General features: G+C 42.4%; 1 protein-coding gene across 1 annotated transcript in view; it reads right to left on the bottom strand.

The window, feature by feature from the left end:
• Window positions 1–2,256: 2,256 nt before the first annotated feature.
• The window catches only part of RASA3 (RAS p21 protein activator 3), a 501,637-nt gene continuing 479,435 nt past the window's right edge, over window positions 2,257–24,458 (bottom strand). The window contains exons 21-24 of the mRNA XM_033949099.1: window positions 16,425–16,633; window positions 14,090–14,193; window positions 13,750–13,933; window positions 2,257–2,967 (exon numbers count right to left, since the gene is read on the bottom strand). Of these exons, the coding sequence (XP_033804990.1) occupies window positions 2,892–2,967; window positions 13,750–13,933; window positions 14,090–14,193; window positions 16,425–16,633 (573 nt within the window). The 3' untranslated portion in view covers window positions 2,257–2,891. The remainder of the gene's footprint in view (window positions 2,968–13,749; window positions 13,934–14,089; window positions 14,194–16,424; window positions 16,634–24,458) is intronic.

Here is a 24,458-nt window from a genome sequence, read left to right as displayed (position 1 = left end):
ACCATGTGGTCCGCTGCAATATTGGAAATTCAATGCTGGCACTGTATCCGGCCACTGGCATTGAATTTCCAGTCCATGTTTGACCAGCCAAGACCTAGCCTGCTATGCCGATATTCAGCAGCTAGCTGGTTAAGTCTCAAAGGCCAAAGATATATCACACTTTTAGGCAGTTGTCTTTGGCCACCGAACTTAACCGGTGAGTTGCTGAATACTGACAGTGACTGGCCATGTCGCAACAGCCAATCTGCTAAGACAGATATTCAGTGTGAGATAGCCGGCTATCCCCTGCTGAATATTGGCAGATAGCCAGTTATGTACTACTTAGATGGCACAGGGAGCTGTTCCTGGTTATCTAAATAACGCTGAATATCAGCCCCAATATAACCATTTCAGGGAAAAGGTGACTAACATTTCAGATCTAAAATGTCATGGGTCCATAAGCAGTCTGAAAAGTTACGTTTGAACTTTTGTAACTTTTTTTTTCCCCACATAAATGAGGTTTGGACTGCCATATTACAAATTGTTTGCTCTAACAGAATTCACTAAAACTTCATTTTTTGTTTCTGACAACTTTAGTCTTTTTCCCCCAGATATGGCTACATAAGTGCACACATATACACTAAGGACTGGATTTAGTAAATGGCATGGAAAAATGGGCACCAGGAAAAATCAGCGCTCAGTACTATTCTATAAATGGTGCTCTAGGATAAACACGCTTTATATAAGAGCATCAAGTAGGGGTTCCTGCACCCAACTTTGGGCATGAGAACTTATGCCAGCTAAAACCTGCCGTTAATCCTGGCATCCAAGTTGGGTGCAGATCCCTGGAATTCTATAACACTGCACACATCTTTTGAGAATGCTCCTGGACCCTTTCCGTGACCACATCCCCATTTGGATTGCACATTATGGGATTAGGGTCCCCAGGCTTATAGCGTGCAGCCAGATGTGTATGCAATCCCTAATTGGTGCCAATTAAAGTCAATAATTGATTGTTAGCATCCAATTAGTGATAATTGGCTCATTAGGTTACATGTTCATCTCTGTATTGCGCCTAGATATTTGGGCAATCTTTATAGAATCTGGGGGTAAATAGTGATTTATACATGTTCTTGGCGCCTAAAAATATGCACCATATTATAGAATTACCCTCCACAAGGGTAATTTTATAAAGTCATTTCCCAGTTATGTGGCCTATGATAAAATTTTGTCCAGTGTAAAGATATGCATGATGATAGGATATTGTGAACTTTTCTGGTAGGCAGGGTTGGACTGGGCTCCCAGGTAATTAAGGCCAAGGGCTCTAACCACCTATCAAAAGTGATTAAACTAGATAAAGGCTATTGTTGTGGCCCTTTGGGCACTGCCCTATTGTTTCAATGGTTAATTAGCCCCTGCCAGTAGGCATGCATAGGGCAGCGTTTGAGTGGAACACAGGCAGAGTTTGCAAGTGCATCCATAGATGAAAATATATGCTAATTTATGCAAGTACTTAAATTATCTAGCCCACATCTGCAGCATAGGTGTGCTGACTTGCCATTTAAGCCAAGCACCCTTTTATAAAATTACCCTCCAAGAAGATAATTTTATAAAGCCTTATCTAGCAGTAAAGCATGTTTTATACACAAAAAAGGCTTTTCTGGGGACCATGTTTAGGCCTTATTGTAAGGTGTGCCTTTGTTTTATGAAATACACAATGTACATACATAGAGTATACACACATATTCAAAGCAGGTGTAAATCTGTGTGTGGGCATTTGGAAATTATTGGGTCTGGGTGTTTAAATTATAAGAGCACCTAGGCATAAAATTAGGCACATTATTTGTTACTTTGACATAGATACACTTAGAGGCTAATTTTAAGCAAAAATTCCAAAAAGGAGACATATTTTATAAAGGTCAACAAGGATACTTACTTGCTTTTATAAACTAGGCACCCACAACGAACCCCATTAACAGACAAATGCTCTCATACAAATTTACACATGCTCTGAAGAGAGGGTATAGATCAGTGGTCTCAAACTAGCGGCCCGGGGGCCACATGCGGCCCGCCAGATACTATTTTGAGGCCCTCGGTATGTTTATCATAATCACAACAGTAAAATAAAACAGTTTCTTGATCATATGTCTCTTTAGCGATAAAGTACAATATTATTATTAAGACTTAGCCAAAAGGAAAGATTTATAAACCATAAAGAGTTTTACCTCATGCAAAATTGTCATTTCTTTAATAAGACATTAACTATTTTTTTCTGCGGCCCTCCAAGGATCTACAAATTCAAAATGTGGCCCTGCAAAGGGTTTGAGTTTGAGACCACTGGTATAGATGTTTGCATATACTCAATGCATGTATTTAATAAAATACACATGTACTTTGCAACTTCACTCCACCTTTGTCCTCAGGAATGCCTAAGTTCAGACTGAGTAAAATGAGGCACAGTCTTTTTAAGAGGTTCATTTCTGTGAGTAAAACATGCTTTACATAGAAAATCTTTTTAAAATTACCTCTTCAGTGAAGCAAGGAGTTCTACATAATACTATCATGTTGACAGTTTGCTTGCTTTTAATATGTGCGATGTCACATTTAATAAGTCATTGTCCATAATTCTTGATCATTGAACTGATCTCTAGAATTTAAAGACAACACAGCAAGTTCATAATAAAAGAGACAAAAATAAACACACACACACACACACACACAAAAGTCCTGTCATCTGTTAACACCAGATGAATAAAGTGCATAGCAACTACTATAACAGTTCTTGAATTAAGAAAACACTGATTAAGTCTCAAAAATATGTAGCTTGATGTTTGTTAATTCTGCACGTTGCTACCTGTAGACTCCTTTTTAGCACAATTAACATTTTTTCCCATTATATCATCTTCATACTCTTATATGGAATGTGCAGAGATCTCCGACTGCTGCCTGATGTAACTCTGGAAATTCTTGTCCCCAATTGGATGCTCTCTAATAAAGTAAGAAAGGGAAAAAGAGACATGTATAATTTTATTTTCTTACATGAAAAATGGATCATTTGCAGTCTGATATTTATTTATATTGTTACAGGGTATTTGATATTTCAGTTTCCACTATTAATTTTATTGTATGCTGTTTTGATATTAAAGTAAAGTGAGAACAAGGGGGTAATTCTATAAATTGGCAACTAGACTAAGATCAGCTTTAAGTATGGGTGGAAAAATGTTGCTATTACAATTTGATTTCTCTGTGACATTCGACACAGTAAATCATACTCTGTTACTAAACAGATTATCTGAACTAGGTATTTCAGAACTTGTTCTACAATGGTTTCATGGTTTCCTTGCAAACAGACAATACAAAATTTTGAAGGACAGAGTCTATTCTGATCATTTGACTCCGTCAGGTGGAGTACTGCAAGGATCTCCTGTTTTATTATTGCTATACAATGTCTTTATGACCATTCTAAATTCAATTAACATAAGCCCTGGGGAATGGCTATTCTCATATGCAGATGATATTTTTCTTTTAATTCCTGTGGATTTGAATTTAACAAAATATGTCTATCAAGCTGTCTAGAGCTTTAATTAGAATGCAAGAATGGTCAACAAAGTACCATCTTAAACTAAACTACTGTGGTTTAGGCTACATACACACTCAATTCTATCTTCCATCATACAGACAAATGGAGTTATTTTCAATAATGAAAAATCCTCCAGGGTTTTGGGAGTCTCTCTAAACAGCGCACTGAGAGCTAGATGCACTAAAGTCTCCGTCCGATCTTCTAACGATTGTTGCTAAACCAGTTTGACTGGTTTAGCAACTGATTGGATTTGCCTACCCTATGCATAAAATGGCTCACTGAATGATTTTCTGTGTGGTCGTACATTCTCCAATTCTGGCATGCAAATGAGGTCATAGAAGATTAGACTTATACCTTCGATAATCTTCTTTCTGTTAGTCCCTGTAGGATTCCAATATGCTAGGTGTTCAATCCCAACCTGCAATCCATGAATTGCAGAAATTCATAAACTTTTCTGAGCACATACTCCACCCCCTTAGCCTGAGAGCTAGCAAACATATCCAATTAAAGTCCCAAAGCCAAGCAACATACCTGGACAAATCCATAACAAGGGGGTACAGGGTTGGATCCCCAGAAACAAAACTAATTCTTGAACTGGTTTGCTCTGCAAAATATTAACAAGCAATAAACTGGCATAAAGGCAACTCAGAAACATTGAGGAACAATGTTGAACTAACCTGCTGTATGCAATGAGCACCCCAATAAAGGCTTTCAGTAATGCATACTCACAGAAAATTCCCCACAAGATCTGTCAACTGGCTGGAAAGTGTTCAAGCCTGTAAGGAGAATCATCAAGGCAGAAAGAAGCAGGCTATTCTAAACAACTGAGTGTACACAGAGAGGGTGGGTAGTATAGAATCCTACAGAGGCTAACAGAAAGAAGATTATTGAAGATATAAACCTAATCTTCCTTCTTTTACGTCTCTTCCAGATTCCATTCGCTAGGTGACGTACAAAAGCAATGGTAACATCTATGGTGGGACAGAAAAGCATGCCCTCAACACCGAGGTCCCAAAAAGCGGCATCAGAACTAGCCGCCACATCCACTCGGTAAAAACCTGGTAAAAGTATGAAGACAGGACCCAAGTAGCTATCCTGCAAAGTTCATCAGCATGAATTACATGAAACGCCGCCTATGACGCAACCACACTGCCAGTCGAGTGGGCATTATGCAAAATCGGTGGCTGCTTGCTATGGGCCAGGGTAGGCAATTCCGGTCCTCGAGAGCCAAAGCCAGGTCAGGTTTTCAGGATATCCACAATAAATATGCATGAGATAGAGTTGCATCTCAAGGAGGCAGTGCATACAAATCCATCTCATACATATTCATTGTAGATATCCTGAAAACCTGACCTGGCTCCGGAATTGCCTACCCCTGCTATGGGCAATGGAAGTCACAGAAATGGCCATTTGAATCCATTGAGCAATCGAAGCCTTGGCCACTGGTCGACTATGACGAGGCGCATCAGTCAGGTTAAATAGACGATCAGACAGCTGAAAAACATTAGTCCTCTCTAAACAGTGGAGCAAGACTCCCCTGAGAGCCAACTTTTGCAAGATCCAATCCTTTCTCTCTGGGCCTGTGGAAGGAAAAACAGACAAACGAATTTCCTGTTTGACATGGAAGGCAGAAACCACTTTCGGTAGAAAGGAAGGAAGGTACAGTACGGAGAAAACTCCTGCGTCCAGGAAACGGATAAAGGATGCCCTGTATGAAAGAGCCTGAAGCCTCCAAAAATGCCATGCTGAGATGCCGCCGACTAAAAAGATAGTCTTGACTGTCAGATCCAGAATAGAAGCATCCTTCAGTGGCTCGAATGGGCCTCTCCAAGGCCCTGCAGAACAAATTTAAGATTCCACGAAGGGAAAAGAAAATGCAATGAAGGTCGCAAACGAAGTGCTCCTCCCAGAAACCTGGACATAACAGGATCAGCAGTAAACGAACTAGTGCCTCTGTGCACTCTAAAACATGAAAGTCATGCAGTCTGAACTGTAAGGGAGTCTACTGCAAACCTGTTTCTAGACCTGCCTGAAGAAAAACCAGGACAACTGAAAAGGGAGCACTCTCAGGCTCCATGTGATTCTTAGCACACCACTGATTGAAAAGCTTTCCAGGCTTTGGCATAAGACGCTATAATAGAGGGTTGCATCGAGTGCAACCCTACTACATCCAAAAAACCACACTTCCTCCAAGCTGAGCGTTCAAGAGCCATTCCATAAGACCAAAACACCGTGAGATCTTAGAGAGAGAAAGAGAAAATGGTTACTGCGGATGGGCCATTTGGCCTTCATCTGCTGTCATGTTTCTATGAGATCTCCATGGGCACTGGCACCTGACTAAGAAGATATCGATGAAGATGGGGCCGGAGTCTCTCACCCCACGGAAGATGGACGAGATCAGCAAACATGGGCGCTGAGGCCAGTCTGAAGTTATTAGAATCACCAGGCTGGGATGAGTTGCTATCTGGCAGAGGACCCGACCCACCAGAGGTCACGGTGGGAACATCATACAGGAGCTTATAAGTCAGCCAGGATCAAACCAAGGCATCTGGTTCTAGCAACAGACCAAAAAAGTCCCAACGCACCCGCCACCTGTGTCAAATGAGCAGGATCTGAGGAATACACCTTTCAGAGGAGCCAAATAAAATCCAGTGAAAAGGTCCACTCTGCAACCATGGCAGGACTCTGTTGAGAAACACGCGCTGCACCAAAAGAGTCCCCAGACTTGGAATGCAGGCGTTTTGCGCCAGAATCCAGAATGGCCTCTGGGCGAGATTTTCTCCGGAAGGCATGAACCCAGGCCAAGATTACTTAGAAGAGGCAAAATCGGTACACAATCACTGATCCAGTGCAAATCTGGCACAATCAATGTCCATATTCAATGGATTATGGGATGGGGAGTCCATCCCAAATGATTTTGTGTCACATCGAGGATTTTTAAGTCAGAAATAAAAGTTAGGAAAAAAAGATCAATTTTAAAATCCAAGATGGCCACCATCACAAATTCATGTCAAAAATCAAAATTAAAAATTAAAAATAGCAATTTGGGGTCTGGGGAGGTGGAAAATAAGAAAAAGAAGCAGATCAACTGAAAAGACTTCTACGGATGGCTTGCAGAAATTGTAACTGGATATGTTTGCTAGCTCTCAGGCTAAGGGAGTGGAGCATATATATTCTCAGAGAAGTTTGTGGATTTCTGCAACTCCCGGATTGTGGGTTGGGCTTGAACACCTAGCATATGGAATCTAGAAGGGACGTAATAGGATTAATATTAAAACCAGGCATCCGATCAATGCCCTAACCTTGCATGACAGAATTGGATTAGTATTACTGACCCGTCTAGACCTTTTATTTTCAGATACTGTGCCCATAAAAAAAAATGCTGTGCTGTGCTGACGACCTGTCCCACCTCCCACTCCCTGACAAACAACCTTGGTATCAAAAAATTGATAGGAGGAATGCCCACTCGCTCCTGCTGCCTTGAACCTCACCTGCACTGACCCCCCCCAACCAACCCCTCCCATTCCCTAAAAATCAGCAGGAAGGATGCCCACTCCCTTCTGCCACCGTGAACCAACTCTCCTACACTAAACCCCACACACAACCATGCTCCCCTCCAACCAAGCCCTTCCCGCTACCATTCCTAAAAGAAAACATCAGCAGGAGGGATGCCCATTCCTGCCATTGGATGCCCCCTGTCCCCACCCTGATCCACCCCCAAACCTCAAAAATAGATGACAGCAGGAGGGATGTCCATTCCCTCCTGCTCGCAGGCCTGCCACTCCAAAATGGTGGATCTTTCCCTTCCTGGTGCATCCTGGGATGCAAGGGGAGGAGTCTAAGGCCCTGACTGGCTCAGATGCCAAAGGCCCCTTTAAGGGCAGGGGTCATAAGCATCTGAGCCAATCAGGACCTTAGGCTCCTCCCTCTGAATCCTGGGCTACAGAGGGAGGAGCCTAAGGCCCTGAAAGCCTTGACTGTAACACACGAACAACATCTGTGCCACTAAAAAGAAAAAAAAATCCCAACATCTGAGTAGCAGGAGGCTGCTTTGGGACTTCCCCTGTCACTCAGCTGTTCAGGCTTCCCCAAACTAGCTCTATGCAAGTGTCAAAGTCATTCTCACGGGTAAATGAGGGAGGGGGGTTGGGTTAGGACCACTGGGGACAAGAATTTCCAGAGTTGTTGCTGCTTTGAGGGGTGGAGGGGGGATTGTTGGGTCAAGGCCACTACTGGTGCTCCATTCTTAGGGGCCCTTTTACTAAAGTTTAGTGTGCATTAATTAGTTTTATACTTATGGGCTCCTTAGCATTCCATCAGTACAAACTAAGCTGTAGTAAAAAGAACCCTTTTTGGGTACATTGCAGTTAGTTTAGCAGGGTTTAAAAAAGGTTTGGATAATTTCTTAAAACAGAACTCCATAGGTCTTTATTGAGATGAACTTCTCAGGGGAAACCACTTCCTATTCCTAGGATAAGCAGCATAAAATCTGGTTTTCTCTTGCCAGGTACTTGTGCCGTGGTCTGTCCCATTATGGTAACTCTTATGTTATTCTGCTTATCCTAGAAATAAAGCAGGTCATTTTCCGAAGTTCATCTTAAGAATGGCTTAAGATAATAAATTTCAGAGTTCAGTTACATGTTGAGTGAAGAAATACTTTGTAAATTTATTTTAAATTTACTACTCGGTACATAAGAATAGCCTTACTGGTTCAGACCAATGGTCCATCAAGCCCAGTAGCCTGTTCCACAGTAGCCAATCCAGGTCCCTAGTACCTGGCCAAAACCCAAGGAGTAGCAATATTCTATGTTACCGATACAGAGCAAGCAGTGGCTTCCCCCATGTCTTTCTCAATAACAGACTATGGACTTTTCCTCCAGGAAATTGTCCAAATCTTTCTTAAAACCAGCTACACTATCTGCTCTTACCACAACCTCTGGTAATGCGTTCCAGAGCTTTCTGAGTGAAAAAATATTTCCTCTTATTGGTTTTAAAAGTATTTCCCTGTAACTTCATCCAGTGTGCCCTAGTCTTTGTAATTTTTGATAGAGTAAAAAATTGATCCATTTGTACCCATTCTACTCCATTCAGGATTTTGTAGACTTTAATCATATTTCCCCTCAGCCGTCTCTTTTCCAAGCTGAAGAGCCCTAACCTTTTTAGTCTTTCCTCATTCCAGAGGAGTTCCATCCCCTTTATCATCTTGGTTGCTCTTTGAAACTTTTCTAGTGCTACTATATTTTTCTTGAGCTAAGCAGACCTAGTCCTTGTATTTTTGGAAAGAGTAATCAAGCAATTCATATCTACCCATTTCACTCTTCCCAGTATTTTATACACCTCTGCCATATCTCCACTGAGCTGCCTCTTCTCCAAGCTGAAAAGCCCTAGCTGCTTTAGCCTTTCCTCATCATTTTCATTGCTTTTCTCTGTACCTTTTCTACTTCTTTTATATCTTTTTTGAGATGTGGTGACCAGTATTCAAGGTGCAGTTACACCATGGAGAAATACAACGGCATTGCAATATTCTCATTTCTAATAGCTTAATAACCTTGGGTTCTGCATCCCTAACCCCTCTATGTCATGTCTGTCTGAGTTAGATTGTAAGTTCTTGGGCCTGGTGTGGTGGGTGGAGGGAATAGGAATGGAGGAGGGGCAGAACACGGGGAAATATTCCATTTAAGAAGGGGGAATGTGGAAGAGTGAACAGGGAGACAGATTTTGAATAGGGTACAAAACAGCTGAAAGTCTGATATATTATAGGGAAGAGGGTGGGGGCAGTGCAAGAAAGGATGGGGGTGCCATGAAGGGAAAGTCACATGGGGTGCAATTATAGCTTGCTACAGCCCTGACTGCACATAGCAGGCAACCGCCTAGGAGAGAGGCGAGGCTACGCTTGGGTCGAGGGTGGGGCTGGAGGCGTGGTTGGGGCATGGCCATGCGTCCTCTTTTTTATCATCACTATCTCTGGGCCTTGATGAGGGCCCAAGATGTTGCCTTATCTCAATCCCACATAGATCTGCCCACAAATAATGAAGTGCCACTCACATGAATAGAAAATAATTTTTCCTTTTATTATATTTTAGTGTCCGGGGGAGGGGCATAGCTGGGAGGAAACTGAAGGTTAATAATTTAGTTATCACATATAAACTGATTTTTGGTCCAAAAAAGCCCATAAATGGGGAACTTGGTTTATATTTTAGTCTCTCTCTTTTCTCCCATTCTACCACCACCAAATTCCTCTCCTCCACATCCCCACCTTTCTGCGTAGTGAATGGTATCAAACTATAGACAAAGAGGTAAGGAGCATCCATATTAGAGTACTCAAACTGAAAATCCAGGTGTAGCAGGATAGCAAGAGAAACAGATGATTTTATATAAAGAAGAAAATGCTTATAATTATTGATCCAGCTCCGATTCCTAAGCTGTTTAGTAAAGTGCAATAAGGTTTTGCAGGCACCATGTAGTAATTGCCAATATGCACTCTGTTAACTGTTTGTGCAGACCTGTGCTGTTTGCATGTGATAATTCCCAAGTCAAACAGCTAATGAAGCTTATTAAATAGGCCCCAAAGAGATATGTAGATTATTTTATCACACTCTTAGTGGAAGAAAACTGGGATCTTAAAAAAATGAATAAAAAAGAAAATAACCCAGGGACAAGTGTTCAGAAGACCCATCCAGGAAACTGGAAGTAATCCAAACAAATTTTTGTGTTTGAAAATCAAACCCTTTTCCTCAAGTATTAAATGTTTGTTGAGGCAACTCAATGGCTGCACAAAATTTAACCAGCACATAAAGAGAGCTTGAGGTGTTTTGGGGGTGTAGGTATGATTTATCTGGACAGTATATTCAACACTGTCTAGTTAAATTTAGGCAGATTAATCTGATAGCAGCATAGGAATTGATCTAAGTTATCTGGCTAGCTTTAACCAGATATGTAAAGCAGTAGACTTTGTTCTTTGGGATTGATCTGAATATCTGTTAAGGTTTTTCAGACTGCTGGCAATTAGCCTAGCTCTGTCTACTCTTGCTATGCCATGAATTCTATTTTGTGTGAGGTGAAAACAAATGTGAAAAATAATTTCCATTAAGGTACAGGTTCACCTCTGTTTACCATAACAAATGGGTTGGAAGAATGTGTTTATGCTATATTCATAACCAGACTAAACAGACCACCATCCAAACAGTATCATCTTGATTTACAGTCATGTGAAAAAATTAGGACACCACATGAAATATTGAGTTCTTTCTTAAGAAATGTTCACATATCGATGTCATATCTTTTTATTTATCTCTGTAAAAGAAAGTGATCTAATTGCAGGTAAACAACAAAAGTTTTCCTTGATTTACTCATGAAACATAAGATATCCACAAAACTGTACAGTGGTACCTTGGATTACGAGCATAATCCGTTCCAGGAGCATGCTCGTAATCCAAAATGCTCGTTTATCAAAGCAAGTTTCCCCATAGGAAATAATGGAAACTCGCTTTGATGCGTTCCCCCCCCCGAGAACCAGCATTGCTCCCCTCAAAGCCCCCCCCCGCGATCAAGCATCCCCTCCTGTGATCCGGCACCCCCTCTGCCTCGAACCGGCACCCCCCTGCCACGATCCGACCCCCCCAGACACGATTGGGCACCCCCCTGCCACGATCCGACACCCCCCCCTGCTTCTTATCCTCATCTGGGCACTTGAAAATCGGCTTCCTCCTCTGCTGGGCCTTGAGCATCTGAGCATGCTCAAGGCCCAGCAGAGGAGAAGGCCGATTTTCAAGAGTGCCCAGATGAGGGTAAGAAGCGGCGGGGGGGTGCCCAATTGTGTCGGGGGGGGGGGGTGTCTGATCGTGGTGGGGGAGTGCCCAATCGTGGCGGGGGGGTCGGATCGTGGCAGGGGGTGCCCAATCGTGGCGGGGGGGGGTCGGATCGTGGTGAGGGGGTGCCGGATCGCAGGGGGGGGTTCCGGATTGCGGGGGGGGGGGGGGTGCTCGTAAATCGAGCCATGCTCGGTTTCCGAGGCACCGATTTTGCAAATGTTTTGCTCGTCTTGCAAAACACTCGCAAACCGGTGCACTCGTAAACCGAGGTATCACTGTATATTCTAACTGAGGAATAAATTAGGACACCCCACATATACTTCCACTTAAAGTGGCTCAAATCATACACAGGTGTATCACATCAGATGCACATAATTATTTAAACCTCAGACATTTAGTTTGATGTACTCATGATTGCTGCAGTGAGAGTGAACACCATGCTGAGATCAAAACAGTTGTCTGAGGCCTTCAGAGAGAAGATTGTAGCAGCTTATAAGTCTGGTAATGGATTTAAAAATATCTCGAAAGAATTTTACATTAGTCATTCCACGGTCCGAAAAATAGTGTACAAATGGAAGACTTACCAAACAACTGCCAACATGCCCAGGTCTGGATGTTCAAGCAAGTTGACCCCAGAGCAGACCGCAAGATGCTAAAAGAAGTCTCCAAAAACTCTAAAATGTCATCATGACACCTACACAGGCTCTTGCTACTGTTGATGTGAAAATGAATGCCTCTACAATCAGAGAGAGAATGCACAAATTTAACTTGCATGGGAGGTATGCAAGGAGGAAGCCTTTGTTCTCTAAGAGAAACATCAAGGCCAGACTGAAGTTTGCCAGAGAGAATTTAGACAAACACCAGGACTTTTGGACTAATGTTCTATGAACAGATGAGTCTAAAATTGAATTATTTGGACACCAGAAAAGAGGACATGTTTGGCGTACACCAAATACGGCATTCTAGGAAAAGAACCTCATACCAACTGTGAAGCATGGAGGTTGAAGAGTCATGCTTTGGGGATGCTTTCCTGCAGCAGGATCTGGCCAGCTCACCATCATAGAATCCACCATGAGTTCTACCGTGTATCAGAGGGTCTTGAGAGACATCTACATCCCTGACTCACTTTTACGTCGGACCACTGGACCAAAAACCCACCACACTTCAAATCTGTATGTTATGACTATACTGTAAAAGCTGAAATTTATACCTCTATGTATACCAAGTTTGTATTTCCTACCAAAGTTTGTCTTACTTATAATATTAATGTAATCTTGTAACCTGTTCTGGGCTCCTTTGAGAGGACAGGCTAAATAAATGAATAAATAAAATAAAAAATCTATTAGAAAATTAAAGCTGAAGCAGAACTGGACCCTGCAACATGACAATGACCCAAAACATACCAGTAAATCTATCAAGGACTGGCTGAAAACTAAGAACTGGAGGGTCCTTGAGTGGCTGAGTCAAAGCCCTGATCTTAATCCAATTGAGATGCTGTGGGGTGACTTAAAATGGGCTGTACATGTAAGAAACCCCTCAAACATCTCATAGCTTAAAGAATTCTGCATTTAGTGGGCCAAACTTTCCTCAGACTGATGTCAGAGACTGGTAGATGGCTACAAGAAGCATCTCACTGCAGTTATTTCAACCAGTCCTAATTTATTCCTCAGTTAGAAAACACATTTTTGTGGATATCTTTTGTTTCATGAGTAAATCAAGGAAAACTTTTGTTGTTTACCTGAAATTACATCACTTTCTTTTCCAGAGATAAAAAAAAAAAAAAAGATTTGACATCGATATGTGGACATTTCTTAAGAAAGAACTGAATTTTTTATGGGGTGTCTTAATTTTTTCACATGACTGTACATTAATTGTTAACTGAAAGTACATAGTAGACAAGTCATAGAATCAGGAAAGAGGGGTAAGTCAATTAAAGAAAAAGGAAAAGTCACAGCTGTGGTTAACCCTTTCAGGACCATAAGGATCGTAGGCCAATTTTTGTGGTTTTGACGACATTTTTATGGTAAAAAGGGCTTGCAGATGCCAAAAAATTGATTTTTTTTTGTGAAATATCATTAAAAAAAAAAAAAAAAAATCAAACTTCTGGCTTATGGACTGTGTGGCAAGTGAATCTTCTCGTCAATCTGGCAACGACGCTAATGAATGAATGTCGGAACCAGTTTGTTTACATAAAGGCAGTATCATATGGAATCCGTACATATCAAATTTAGAACTGTAGACTATCCCAATCAAAATTTATAGGATTTTAAAGTTATGGGACAAATATGTCCCTTGGTCCTGAAAGGGTTAAGGACTCCCTCTAAAAATGCTATATGGATTTTCCTTATCCTGTTCTCCAGGAGTCTAACAAGTACTTACTGGCTTCCGTACTTTGTCTTTTTAAACTTGTCCCGCCTATACTGAGCATGTTCCTGTTCTAAAGTTCGAACAGCTGCTAGGATTTGCCTTAGTGTCTTATAGGTTTCCTGAGGGTCATCAATGAGGAAAGTTGAATACTCTTCTTGTTCCGGCCCATCATAAACTGATTTGCTCCCGCAAGCCTCTGAGGGAAGAGGTTAAAAAAAATGGAAAAAAGGGAGTAATATCAGAAAAATCCTTGATGCCATTTAAATCACAGACATCTTCTCCTATATGCAAGGATACTCTTTCTTAGTCAAGTTCATGCTACTAGAATCCACACCTTCCCCTTTGCACACACCTTGCATTTTCTCCAACTTAGTTATATATGTGTTATACAGAGAGTAGATCCGTTCTGTCTCTCTGTCTCCATCTATCACCAGCTGTATGTTTGCTGGGAGGCCCCTATGGAAACAGGAAGAAAGTAGAATGTTTTGGAACAAAATAAAAATAAATAAAACTAAACATCTTTTTGAAACTAACATACTATAAAAATAATATGCAAGCAGATAAATATTACAAATGAAATATGTTAAAAATATATCAACTCATACTATTCAGGAAAGCATTTTTTTCTCAGACTACATACAATGATAAACAACTCAAATTTAAGAAATACCCTTTACCTAACAAGGTCTTGATGCTCTTTATAATTAAGGGAGTATTTTTAAAAAGCTACGTTAAGCACAAAAAGCAGAGGTTTATGTGCAGAAATTACTTCTTTTAAAATTCAAATCAAAAACTTATCACATGAAGGTGCATCTCATATTCACTCAGCCAAGTAACAAAGGGGCCTCAAAACCAGTTCTTTGAGTACTCATTCAAATCATTGGCCCGCACTGAAAAACAAACCAGAGAGCCAAAAAACACCACAGAAGTAGAGAAAAAGAATCTCTGGTCAAAAAACGGATTCAAAAAAATAGTGCAAAACTATAATTTAGTAGAGTGAGAAAAAATCAGGTAAGCAAAGGGAAGATAATAAATCTAATAGCAGAGAAAGTCAAGCACTTACCATATATACTCGAATATAAGGCAATCCGAATATAAGTCGAGACTCCCATTTTTCCCGCCAAAAATACAGAGGCTTAATATTCAAATGCCATGCCCTGCCAGGATCTGCATCCAGTGTCCCCTCCCTGACAAGCTCTACACCCACCATTTTCCCTTCCTTACCAGGCTCTGTACCTAGACCCCCTCACTCCCTGCCAGGTTCTACACCAGCCCTATTTCCTCCATGCCCTACTAGGCTCTGTTCCTTACCCCTTACCAGGCTCTATACCCAGCCCCCCTCACTCCATGCCAGGCTTTGCACCCTGGCTCACCTTCTTACCTCTGGTGGTCTAGTGGTAGGCCGGGACAGGAGGGATGCCTCCTGTCTCCTGTCCCAGCTGACTAACTTTTTTTTAACCCCTCCCCCGCGTTTTCCTGCCATTTTTAATCCCTGGTGGTCCAGCGGTGTATGGAGCAGGAGCGATCTTTCCATGCCCTGCCCCGTGCTGAGCTTCTCTGTCCCCATTCCCTTTTCGCGGCCAGCAGCACACCCGACAGATCTGAGCTCTTCCTGCTTGGCCCCATGCTGCTCTCTGAATGGCCATCGCCAGGAGCATAACTAGAATGTACTTTTGGGGGAAGGCTCAAGTTTTTTTCTGTCAGTTCTCCTTCATCCCCTGAAATCATACCTTTGCTGGTGGGGATGCTCAAGCTCTGCCAGCAGAAGAGATTCTCTGCTGGAGCTGCACTTGTACCGCTGAAACAGCGAGGAAGCCAGCAAAGTGTTTCATTTCTGATGCTGGCACTTCCTTATATGCTCAATTCAATGTATAAATTGAGCATGCACAGAAGTGCCAGTACCAGCAGCTAGAGCACCCTGTTGGCTTTCTTGATGCTTCAGCAGTATGGACACGGCTCAGGCAGAGCATTTATTTGACTGGAAAAGTTTGGGCATCCCTGCAATTGGTGCCACAATTTTGAAGGGGGCCTGAACCCAAAGTAAGGGGACCTAGGACCCTGAGCCCCCCTCCCTAATGGCTAAAGCACTGATTAAAATATGTCTGTTTTATAAATGCAACTTGTGCACATATGCATATTTATAAAATTAGGGTCTTTGAGCTAGCACCAGTAGTGTTCATCTGCTCTAAGCCATGTATGTGTGTGCACTCCATACAGATAAATACATACTACATAAAATATGTACATACCTCTCACCTCCACCCCAACTCTGCCCAAATGCTGTTTCTAGTAATGCATAAAAGTACATGTGCTCTTGTCAACATGCATAGTTGCCCTGTATTGGTAGCATGGAATATTGCTACACCTTGGGTTTTGGCCAGGTACTAGTAAACTGGATTGGCCACTGTGAGAACGGGCTGCTGGGCTTGATGGACCATTGGTTTGACCCAGTAAGGCTATTCTTATGTTCTTATTTGCATACACTACCACGATTTTTATAATAGTCATAGCCACACTTTAAACATGGTTAACACACTGAAAATGTTTTACAAAATTACATTCACAAGAGATGGCAAAATAGTCAAGAAAAAGACAAATCTACATTTTGAAGACTCTAATTAACCTTTGCTGCAAATTTGCAGTCACGAGACAGTAAAAACTTAAATCAATAACATTTTGCCCCTTACCCAGTACAAGGAGTACAACCAGGAGCATTCTCTGAGGTCGCTTTGCAGCACAGCCAGTGCCCGGTAAGGAATGCAGATGGATGGTAGACGGTGAGACGTTTTTTGTTGCACTGACTGACCTTGGTGAGGATATCAATCCAGTCCTTGGCCTCTACACAGTTGTTAGCCTGTATGTACAGAGCTCGCTCTGGCTGAATTACCTGAAACATCTATAATGAATAAATACAACTAGTTTCAAACACCGATTCAGAGATTATGCTACCTAATGCAATGAAATCTGTTTTGAAAATTCAAAAATTCATTAAAAAAAGCGTAATTCACCGATCAGTAGGCCCAGATTTAGACACAGGGGTGTAAGTGGAGTGGTTGCTCCCCAAATGGATTTTGAATAAAGCAGCGCCGGGAGGTCACGTGATGTGGTGCTAACGGGAGGCTGTGCAAGCTTTCTGCTCCCAAATCTCGCACACTCTTTTAGTTAATTTTTGCTATTTTCAGCACAGCACTGGCTTAGAAGCCCACCCTTTGTTAACTTGTTGGAAGTCTGCTCTGTGCTAGCCTGCGCGCTGTTGTTCAGCCATGTCTGCGAGGGCCCCGCGCAAGAATAAAGAAAAAGCTAGGAGATTCCAAGATGGCGATGCCCGACACTGCAGAGGTCTCAGTGAGCTCGGTTTGGACATCTGAATTTATGGCGAAGGTGACTACTACCATTCAGAAATCCCTTGACAAAATCTACAAACCATAACCGACAAGTTGGAAGTTATGAATGGCAGACTGGAGTCGCTAAAGGGGGAGTTATCCTCCTGCTGCCAGCGCGTGCCGATGTGGAAGATAGCGTGCAGTGACTTACCGTCCATAATCAGGAGCTTCAAAAACAACTTCATAGCCTCGAAGATAAAATGGACGACCTGGAAAATCGATTCCGACGTGGCAATCTAAGGTTGGTGGGCCTCCCCGAAACTATTACGGATTCTGAACTCCGGGGCTTTTTAGAAACTTGGTTGATAGAATCCTTGGCTCTGCATTCTACAGCGGGTCCCCTACGTATAGAGCGGGCGCACAGGTTGGGCCAACGGAGAGTGCCGGCGACTAGGCCATGGGTAGTGATTCTAAAGCTGCTAAACTATGCCCACAAGCCGGAGATTTTGAAAGCTATCTGAGCTAAAGGCCCTCTTACTTACGATAATAAATCGGTGCTCTGCTTTCAAGATTACTCGAGCAGAGTCTCATTGCTACGTAAAGCCTATGCTCCTTTGTGTGCTGAGTTGCATACTAAACATGTGCAATTTACACTCTTGTATCCTGAAAAGTTGAAGATCTTTTACGAGGGAAAGAACCATCTTTTTGAGACTCCGGATGCAGTGGCAGGTTTTATTCATCAGATGCCGGGTCCCTCTTCTCAGTCTACTTGAGCGCTTGGGTGCTTTGGATCTTTTATGTTCAGTCTCTGTCAGCATGTTTCCTATAACCGAATGAACCACTTTTCTGTTGGATTCCTGTGAGTTTTTGCTCCACTATGCCTGTTTCAGGCATTCTGTTATTGGAGTTCTGGAGTTTGCTGGGGCCCTGGGGGCCTGGCCGGCCCTCACAGAGTCCTTCTTTGGAGTGTTTGGTGGGGTTCCTAACCCGCCCTGTGGATGGGCGGTTGGGAGAACGCTTCGGACCTGCAGGTGCCCAGGTGGATTACATCTTTTGGACTGCTGGAAGGGCTAGGTCACCAGCCAGTATGAACTTTGTTTGAACATGGATTCTGCAATAATTAAATGAGCAGATTATTTTTGTCTCCCTCTCTTGGTTTGGCAGGGGTTTTTAGTCTTGATTGTTCAGATTAGGGTTCTTCTACCATTCCCTACAGAATTTTTTTTTGAGAGGGAGACCCTGTTGGGTGGAGTTTGACTTTTTTTATGAGTTTGTTTTACTTTCAGTCTTGTGGGTAACTTTTGGGGTATGGATTGTTGTGGTCCTCTTTGTATACATAGCTGGCTGCGGAGGTGTTTTCATGGTTTGGGTGGATTTAATATGTATATATTGCTATTATTTTACTTATTGCTCTTTAGTTTTTTTTAATCTTCTGTATTTCTGTATTTCTTTTTAACTTTTATATAGTTATTTACTGTCGCCTTGTATACTTGACTGCGCTGACTGTTATCTTAGAGTGTGCGTGGGGGGAGGGATAGCAGAAGGTTATCTCAGAGGCCATACATGGGATATGGTATTTGACAGGTTCTAGGGGTTTTATTTCTATAGTTCAAGGGAGACAGGGCATGGGGAAGGGGTGGTGGGAGGGGTGTGTTTGAGGTTTTTGGGATGTGGGTTCTCTTTTTTTCTCTCTTTTCTTTTTCTTTTCTTCTCTGCATCTCTCGTGCATGGTCCTGCTGTGGCCTCTTTTCTAACCGGCTTTGGATTGAGACTTCAAGGGGAGCTGGAGGCTGGGTCGGCTCTCCTTACCTTTTGGGTTGGGATCTGTTTCCTTTTGGTATTTTATCCACCGCCCATTACCTGATGACACTCCGATGCATTTCTTGGAATGTGAATGGAGTTACATCCCCTATTAAACGTCACAAGATACTACAGGCCTTGAATCGCAATAAAGCTGATTTGTCTGCCACGGAGCATGCTAAATTTCAAAGATGGTGGGTGGGTCATCAGTTGGGGGCTCTGACTACGACCAGGAAAGCTGGGGTTTTAATATTATTCCGGAAAGGAATTCCCTTTACATTACATCAACAGTGGGTGGATCCTGAGGACAGATATGTTTTGACCCGGGTGGCTATAGCCAGAAAACAGCTGATTCTGGGCAATATTTATGCTACGAATAACCATGATCAGACCATTTTCACATCTTCCTTTTTTGTTGGGGGGAGATTTCAACTGGGTTCTTGATCCATTAGTGGATAAATCTCACCCCTCAACCGCAGAACGCATGAGTAATAGACGTGGGTTGCCTGTGTTGTGTGGAGCATTGGATCTCATTAATGTGTGGCGAGTGTTACATCCTGGCGAAAAGGACTTCACCCATCTTTCTCAGGCTCATGGCACAATGTCTAGACTGGACTATTGGTTGATTTCTAGGTCTTTTTTCTCTATAGTACAATCGGTGGAGATCGGATCGTTTGATGCATTAGATCAGTGATTCCCAACCCTGTCCTGGAGGAACACCAGGCCAATCGGGTTTTCAGGCTAGCCCTAATGAATATGCATGAGAGAGATTTGCATATGATGGAAGTGATAGGCATGCAAATTTGCTTCATGCATATTCATTAGGGCTAGCCTGAAAACCCAATTGGCCTGGTGTTCCTCCAGGACAGGGTTGGGAACCACTGCATTAGATCATGCCATGATTATTCTTGTGCTTGAGATGGATCCAACCATGCAGCAGTCTTTTCAATGGCAGTTTCCTCTTTATTTGTATTCAGATCCTCAATTTAAGGAATTTTTGTTACAAAAATGGGCGGATTACCAGTTGCATAATGCCCCTCACTGGGACTCCTCTATTCTGTATTGTGAAGCGGCAAAAACGGTTTTGCGGGGTGAGTTTTTGGCCTATTTGACTCGCCGGAAAAAAAATGCGAGACAAAGATCCTCCGGTTGGAGATTCGACTTTGGGATAATCGTACTAGTTATGGCAGATATCCGACTTCCCAGAATAGGGCTCAGCTGGTGGCCACTCAGACTGCTTTATAGGAACTGCTTCATGCTCGAGCACGTAAATCTTTGGCTTATTACAAATATAAATTTCATCTTTTCGGAAATTCCCGAGGTCGGCTGTTAGCTAATGCAGTGAAGCAAACGAGAGGACCGAGTCATATTCTGCAATTGCATTCTACTCTGGGAGCGAAGGTCCGTTCTGATACAGCTATTAATGCGGTTTTCTATGACTACTATCGAGCGCTCTATTCCACGCCATCTGATTTGATGGATGGAGGGGGTATCTGGATGGTCTTTCTTTGCCCCAGATATCTGAGCAGGATAGGGTTCAGTTGAATAGACCTATTTCAGAGGCAGAGATATCCATGGTTATTCGTTCGGGTGCTTTGCTTAAGGCTCCTGGATTAGATGGCTTTCGTCTAGAATTCTATAAATTGCTCCAGGAGTCCATAGCCCCTGTTTTGTCACATACGTTTAACTGTTTTGTGTCATCCGGGGAGCTCCTGGATTCTCTTAATGTTGCCAAAATCATTGTATTACTGAAACCGAATAAAGATCCAGAATATTCGGCTTCCTATCGCCCGATATCTCTGCTCAACGTAAAGACCAAACTGTTTGCCAAAATTTTGGCCAACAGATTAGCTGGCTGCTTGCCAGCGTTATTGGCTTCTCCTCAGGCTGGGTTTGTGCGGGGGCGACATGCCACCAAAAATCTTCATATGATTTTAGCCTCCCTGGAACTTGTTGAACGGCAGGAGCTCCCTTCTTTACTTATCAGTTTTGACACCAAAAAATCGTTTGATCGGGTTTCCTGGAATTTTTTGTTTTTTGTTTTGGACCGGTATGGTCTTACTGGCTTTTTTCAATTGGCAATTCGGGTGTTATATTGAGCACCTCAGGCTTTGGTTTGGACGAATGGTCTCAGTTCATCGCTTTTTATGATAGCGCATGGCACTCGGCAGGGTTGTCCCTTGTCCCCTCTTTTATTTGTATTGACTCTAGATCCCTTACTTCGAAATGTTCTCGCTAATCCAGATATTCAGGGTATTAAGATCGGAGCTTCGGATGTATTTGAGGAATCCTGAGGCCTCCCTGCCTAGTCTCATGGACACGTTTCAGGAATACGGAGATTATTCAGAGAGATTGGGGGGGTTCTTTCCCGCTTCAGTGGGCCTCGGTTTTTTTCCGTTATTTGGGTATACAACTTATCACCTCTGTTTCTTCCTTATATAAACGGAATACAGACGCCTTGTTTCGGTAAAAGGAGGAGTGTTTGTCTCGCTGGGCCCCCTTGCCTATATCGCTTCATGGCCGTATCCAGCTTCTTGCCATGACTTTATTTCCCAAATGGCTTTATACCTTGTAGCTGTTACCAGTTTGGTTGAACACAAGGGATATACGTCTTTTACACTCGATGTTCTCGCAGTTCTGTTGGAATAAGAAAAAGCCGCGGTTAGCGTTTAAATATTTGTTAGGGAACTGGTCGAGGGGGGATTGGGTATTCCCGATTTTCGCCTTTACAATTTGGCTTGTGCTTTGCGTTCTTTGGGTGAATGGTTTTCAGATCATCAGGATTTTACCCCCAAGGCTCTTGAAATGGCTCTTTGGGCCCCCTGGAGTATATTATCTCTTCTTCAGGTGCCGTTTACTGCATTGCCTTCTTCGGCAAATTCTAGCCTATTATTGCAGTCTCTTCGGAAGGCCTGGGTGGAGCTGGTTACTTTGTGGCGAGGTAATAGTCGTGCCACAGGTATTTTACCCATTCTGGGGAATCTACGCTTTTTAGTTTTCGCAGAATGTCTCATGTGGGAGTTCGGACGCTTTCCCAGGTTCTTCAGGAAGATGGTACATTGTTTTCTTGGGGTTATTTTTGTTAAACTTATCATTTTCAACTGGGGGATTTTTTGGCCTATAAGCAACTGCAACATTATGTTCGCTCTTTGGATCGTCAGGATCTGTTGTTTCCCATTGCTAAGAAACTTAGTGAATTTGTGGAACCATTCTTAGACGATGGTTTTCGGGTTTGTATAAATCTCTTCAAAGTTTGGTCCCTGGGGTGGACCGTGACTCTTTATGTACATATTGGAGTTTTGAGGTTGGTATCGCGGTCACTCCCCTGGATTTTTCGAAGTTGATTAGTCGTATACCGGAAATCTCAGTTAATGCTGATCTTCGCGATTGTCAATTTTGAGTTTTGCATAAGGCGTATTTTATTAGAGAACGATTGCATAAATTAGGTTATAGTAATTCTTCTAGTTGCCAGAAATGCAATTTGGGGACCCACTCTTTTATTTATGCTTTTTGGACATGCCCCAAAATTAGGATCTTCTGGAGAAGGATTACTGAATATGTTGCCAGCATTTTGAACCGGCGTATCCCCTTATCAGCTGCAGGGCTATTATTGGATAAATACGAGGCTTTTTGTCTTCCTCAACATGGGCAGTGACTGTTTATAAGGAAAGTGGGAGTGTTGGGGAAAAAAGAAGTGCTTTCCATGTGGGTTGGAGATTCCCTTCCTTCCTTTTAGGAACGGCACAATCGTCTTCATTCCCTTTTATTATTGGAACATAGATGGCACGTACTACCCCTAGGCAGACAAAGTTATTTCTGTCCATCTGGCTCCCCTACATTCAATCTTTGAGTCCCCGGGCTCAAATTGATATACTTAATGTCCTTTGATCTGTTACATTGGGGGTTGGTTGAAGCGGTTCATGGGGGGTACACGAGAGATGCAGATTCCTTTCCCTTTTCATTCTTTCTTTCTTTTTTCTTTCCTTTTCTTTTTTCTTCTGGTTCCTTTTGGGGCTTTTTTAATTTATTGTTTTTCGTTCTTGGGGAGAAGGTTTTTCTATCTTTTATTTTGAATCTTTGTACTACCTGGCTCGCCACATTATGAGGCTGGGTGGACAGTTCTCGAGCCTGTCCCCATAAGACTCCAGGGTCTTGGAATTTATCTTTCATTTCTTTACTTCTGGTTGAGTGGGTGGGGCGAGGGTTCAGCTGCAGTAGAGAACACACTTGTTGTATTGGTTCTCCATGTTGCTACCCAAGTGACCGGGTACTTGTTCTGTATCTCTTTTTCTAGTCTGTTTTACGGGTGGGTTTTTTTGATTATAGCTGGAACATTGGTTTGCTTTGGTTTGTTGCCTTTTGTCTTGCTTCACTGGGGAGGGGGGTTGGGGGAGAGAGGGGTTGCCGGGGGGGGGGGAGTTATGTATTATGTTGACTGTTGTTATTTCTCTGTTTTCTGTGCTGTCATCAATAAAAAATTGTTTCCACCTTGAATAAAGCAGTGCTTATGCAGATCAACCTTGTACCAGCAACTGTTTTATAAAAGGTTTGTTCTCCCTGATGTCAAAACCTAGCTAGACTCCTGACTGAGAGGTCTTACAGTGCTGGACCCTCACTCACACTAACTTCCACCAGGGTTGCCAGATGGCAAAAAATTTTCCAGTCAAACTCTTGGCAAAAAGTAGCCCAAAAGTAGCTCAAACAATTGCCACTGGAAATCCCTCTGATTTATTACAGAAATGCTTCATAGAAATACAAAATGTTTATTTATACACTTCACATATCCCAAACAGTTCATATTGGTGTACAAAAGACCAAAACCCAAATATAAAACATTCAGGAAAAACCCAACAACAAGCTCTTCAAACTTCTGGACATAATGAGTCAAAAAACAGCAGCATATTTATTTCACCAGTGTTAAGTTTCAACTTGAACGTACTAGCCCACCACTCCATCTTCAGAAAATAGTGGTCTAAAAGCCAAGCAGATGCAGGGTGATTTTCTTCAAAAGGCAAAGTATATCATCGGCACAGAAGTACAAAAAACCAGGAAGATGATCAAAATAAGCAGCCAAGGTGGGCATCATCATATTAAAAAGAATATATATATACTGATGACCTAAAGAAGAGGGTGTGTACAAAGGTAATTGCACAAAGGTGTAAAAATAATTACACTTGCACAAAACTCTACCAGTGGCTGTGGAACAGGTCACTTCTTCTTCTGCTGGCCCAGACCTGAATGTTTATTTGAACTATGGGGCTATACGGCGGCCAAAGTCCATGTAGTTAAAAGAAACCCTCAGGTCTGAGCTGACAGAGGAGGAAGAAGTTACCCATTGCTGCTACTACTATTACTGGAAAATGGAACGTGTGAGGTGATTAAATATGCAGATGACACTAAACTGTTCAAAGTTGTTAAAATGCATGCAGATTGTGAAAAAATGCAAGCAAACCTTAGGAAATTAGAAGACTGGACATTCAAATGGCAGATGAAATTTAAGGTGGATAAATGCAAAGTGATGCACATTGGTAAGAATAACCCAAATCATAGTTACCAGATGCTAGGGTCCATCTTGGGGGTTTGCGCCAAAGAAAAAAA

Source organism: Geotrypetes seraphini, chromosome 6 (assembly GCF_902459505.1).
Source record: "Geotrypetes seraphini chromosome 6, aGeoSer1.1, whole genome shotgun sequence".
Taxonomy (NCBI): domain Eukaryota; kingdom Metazoa; phylum Chordata; class Amphibia; order Gymnophiona; family Dermophiidae; genus Geotrypetes; species Geotrypetes seraphini.
This window is presented reverse-complemented; position numbering and strand designations above follow the sequence as displayed.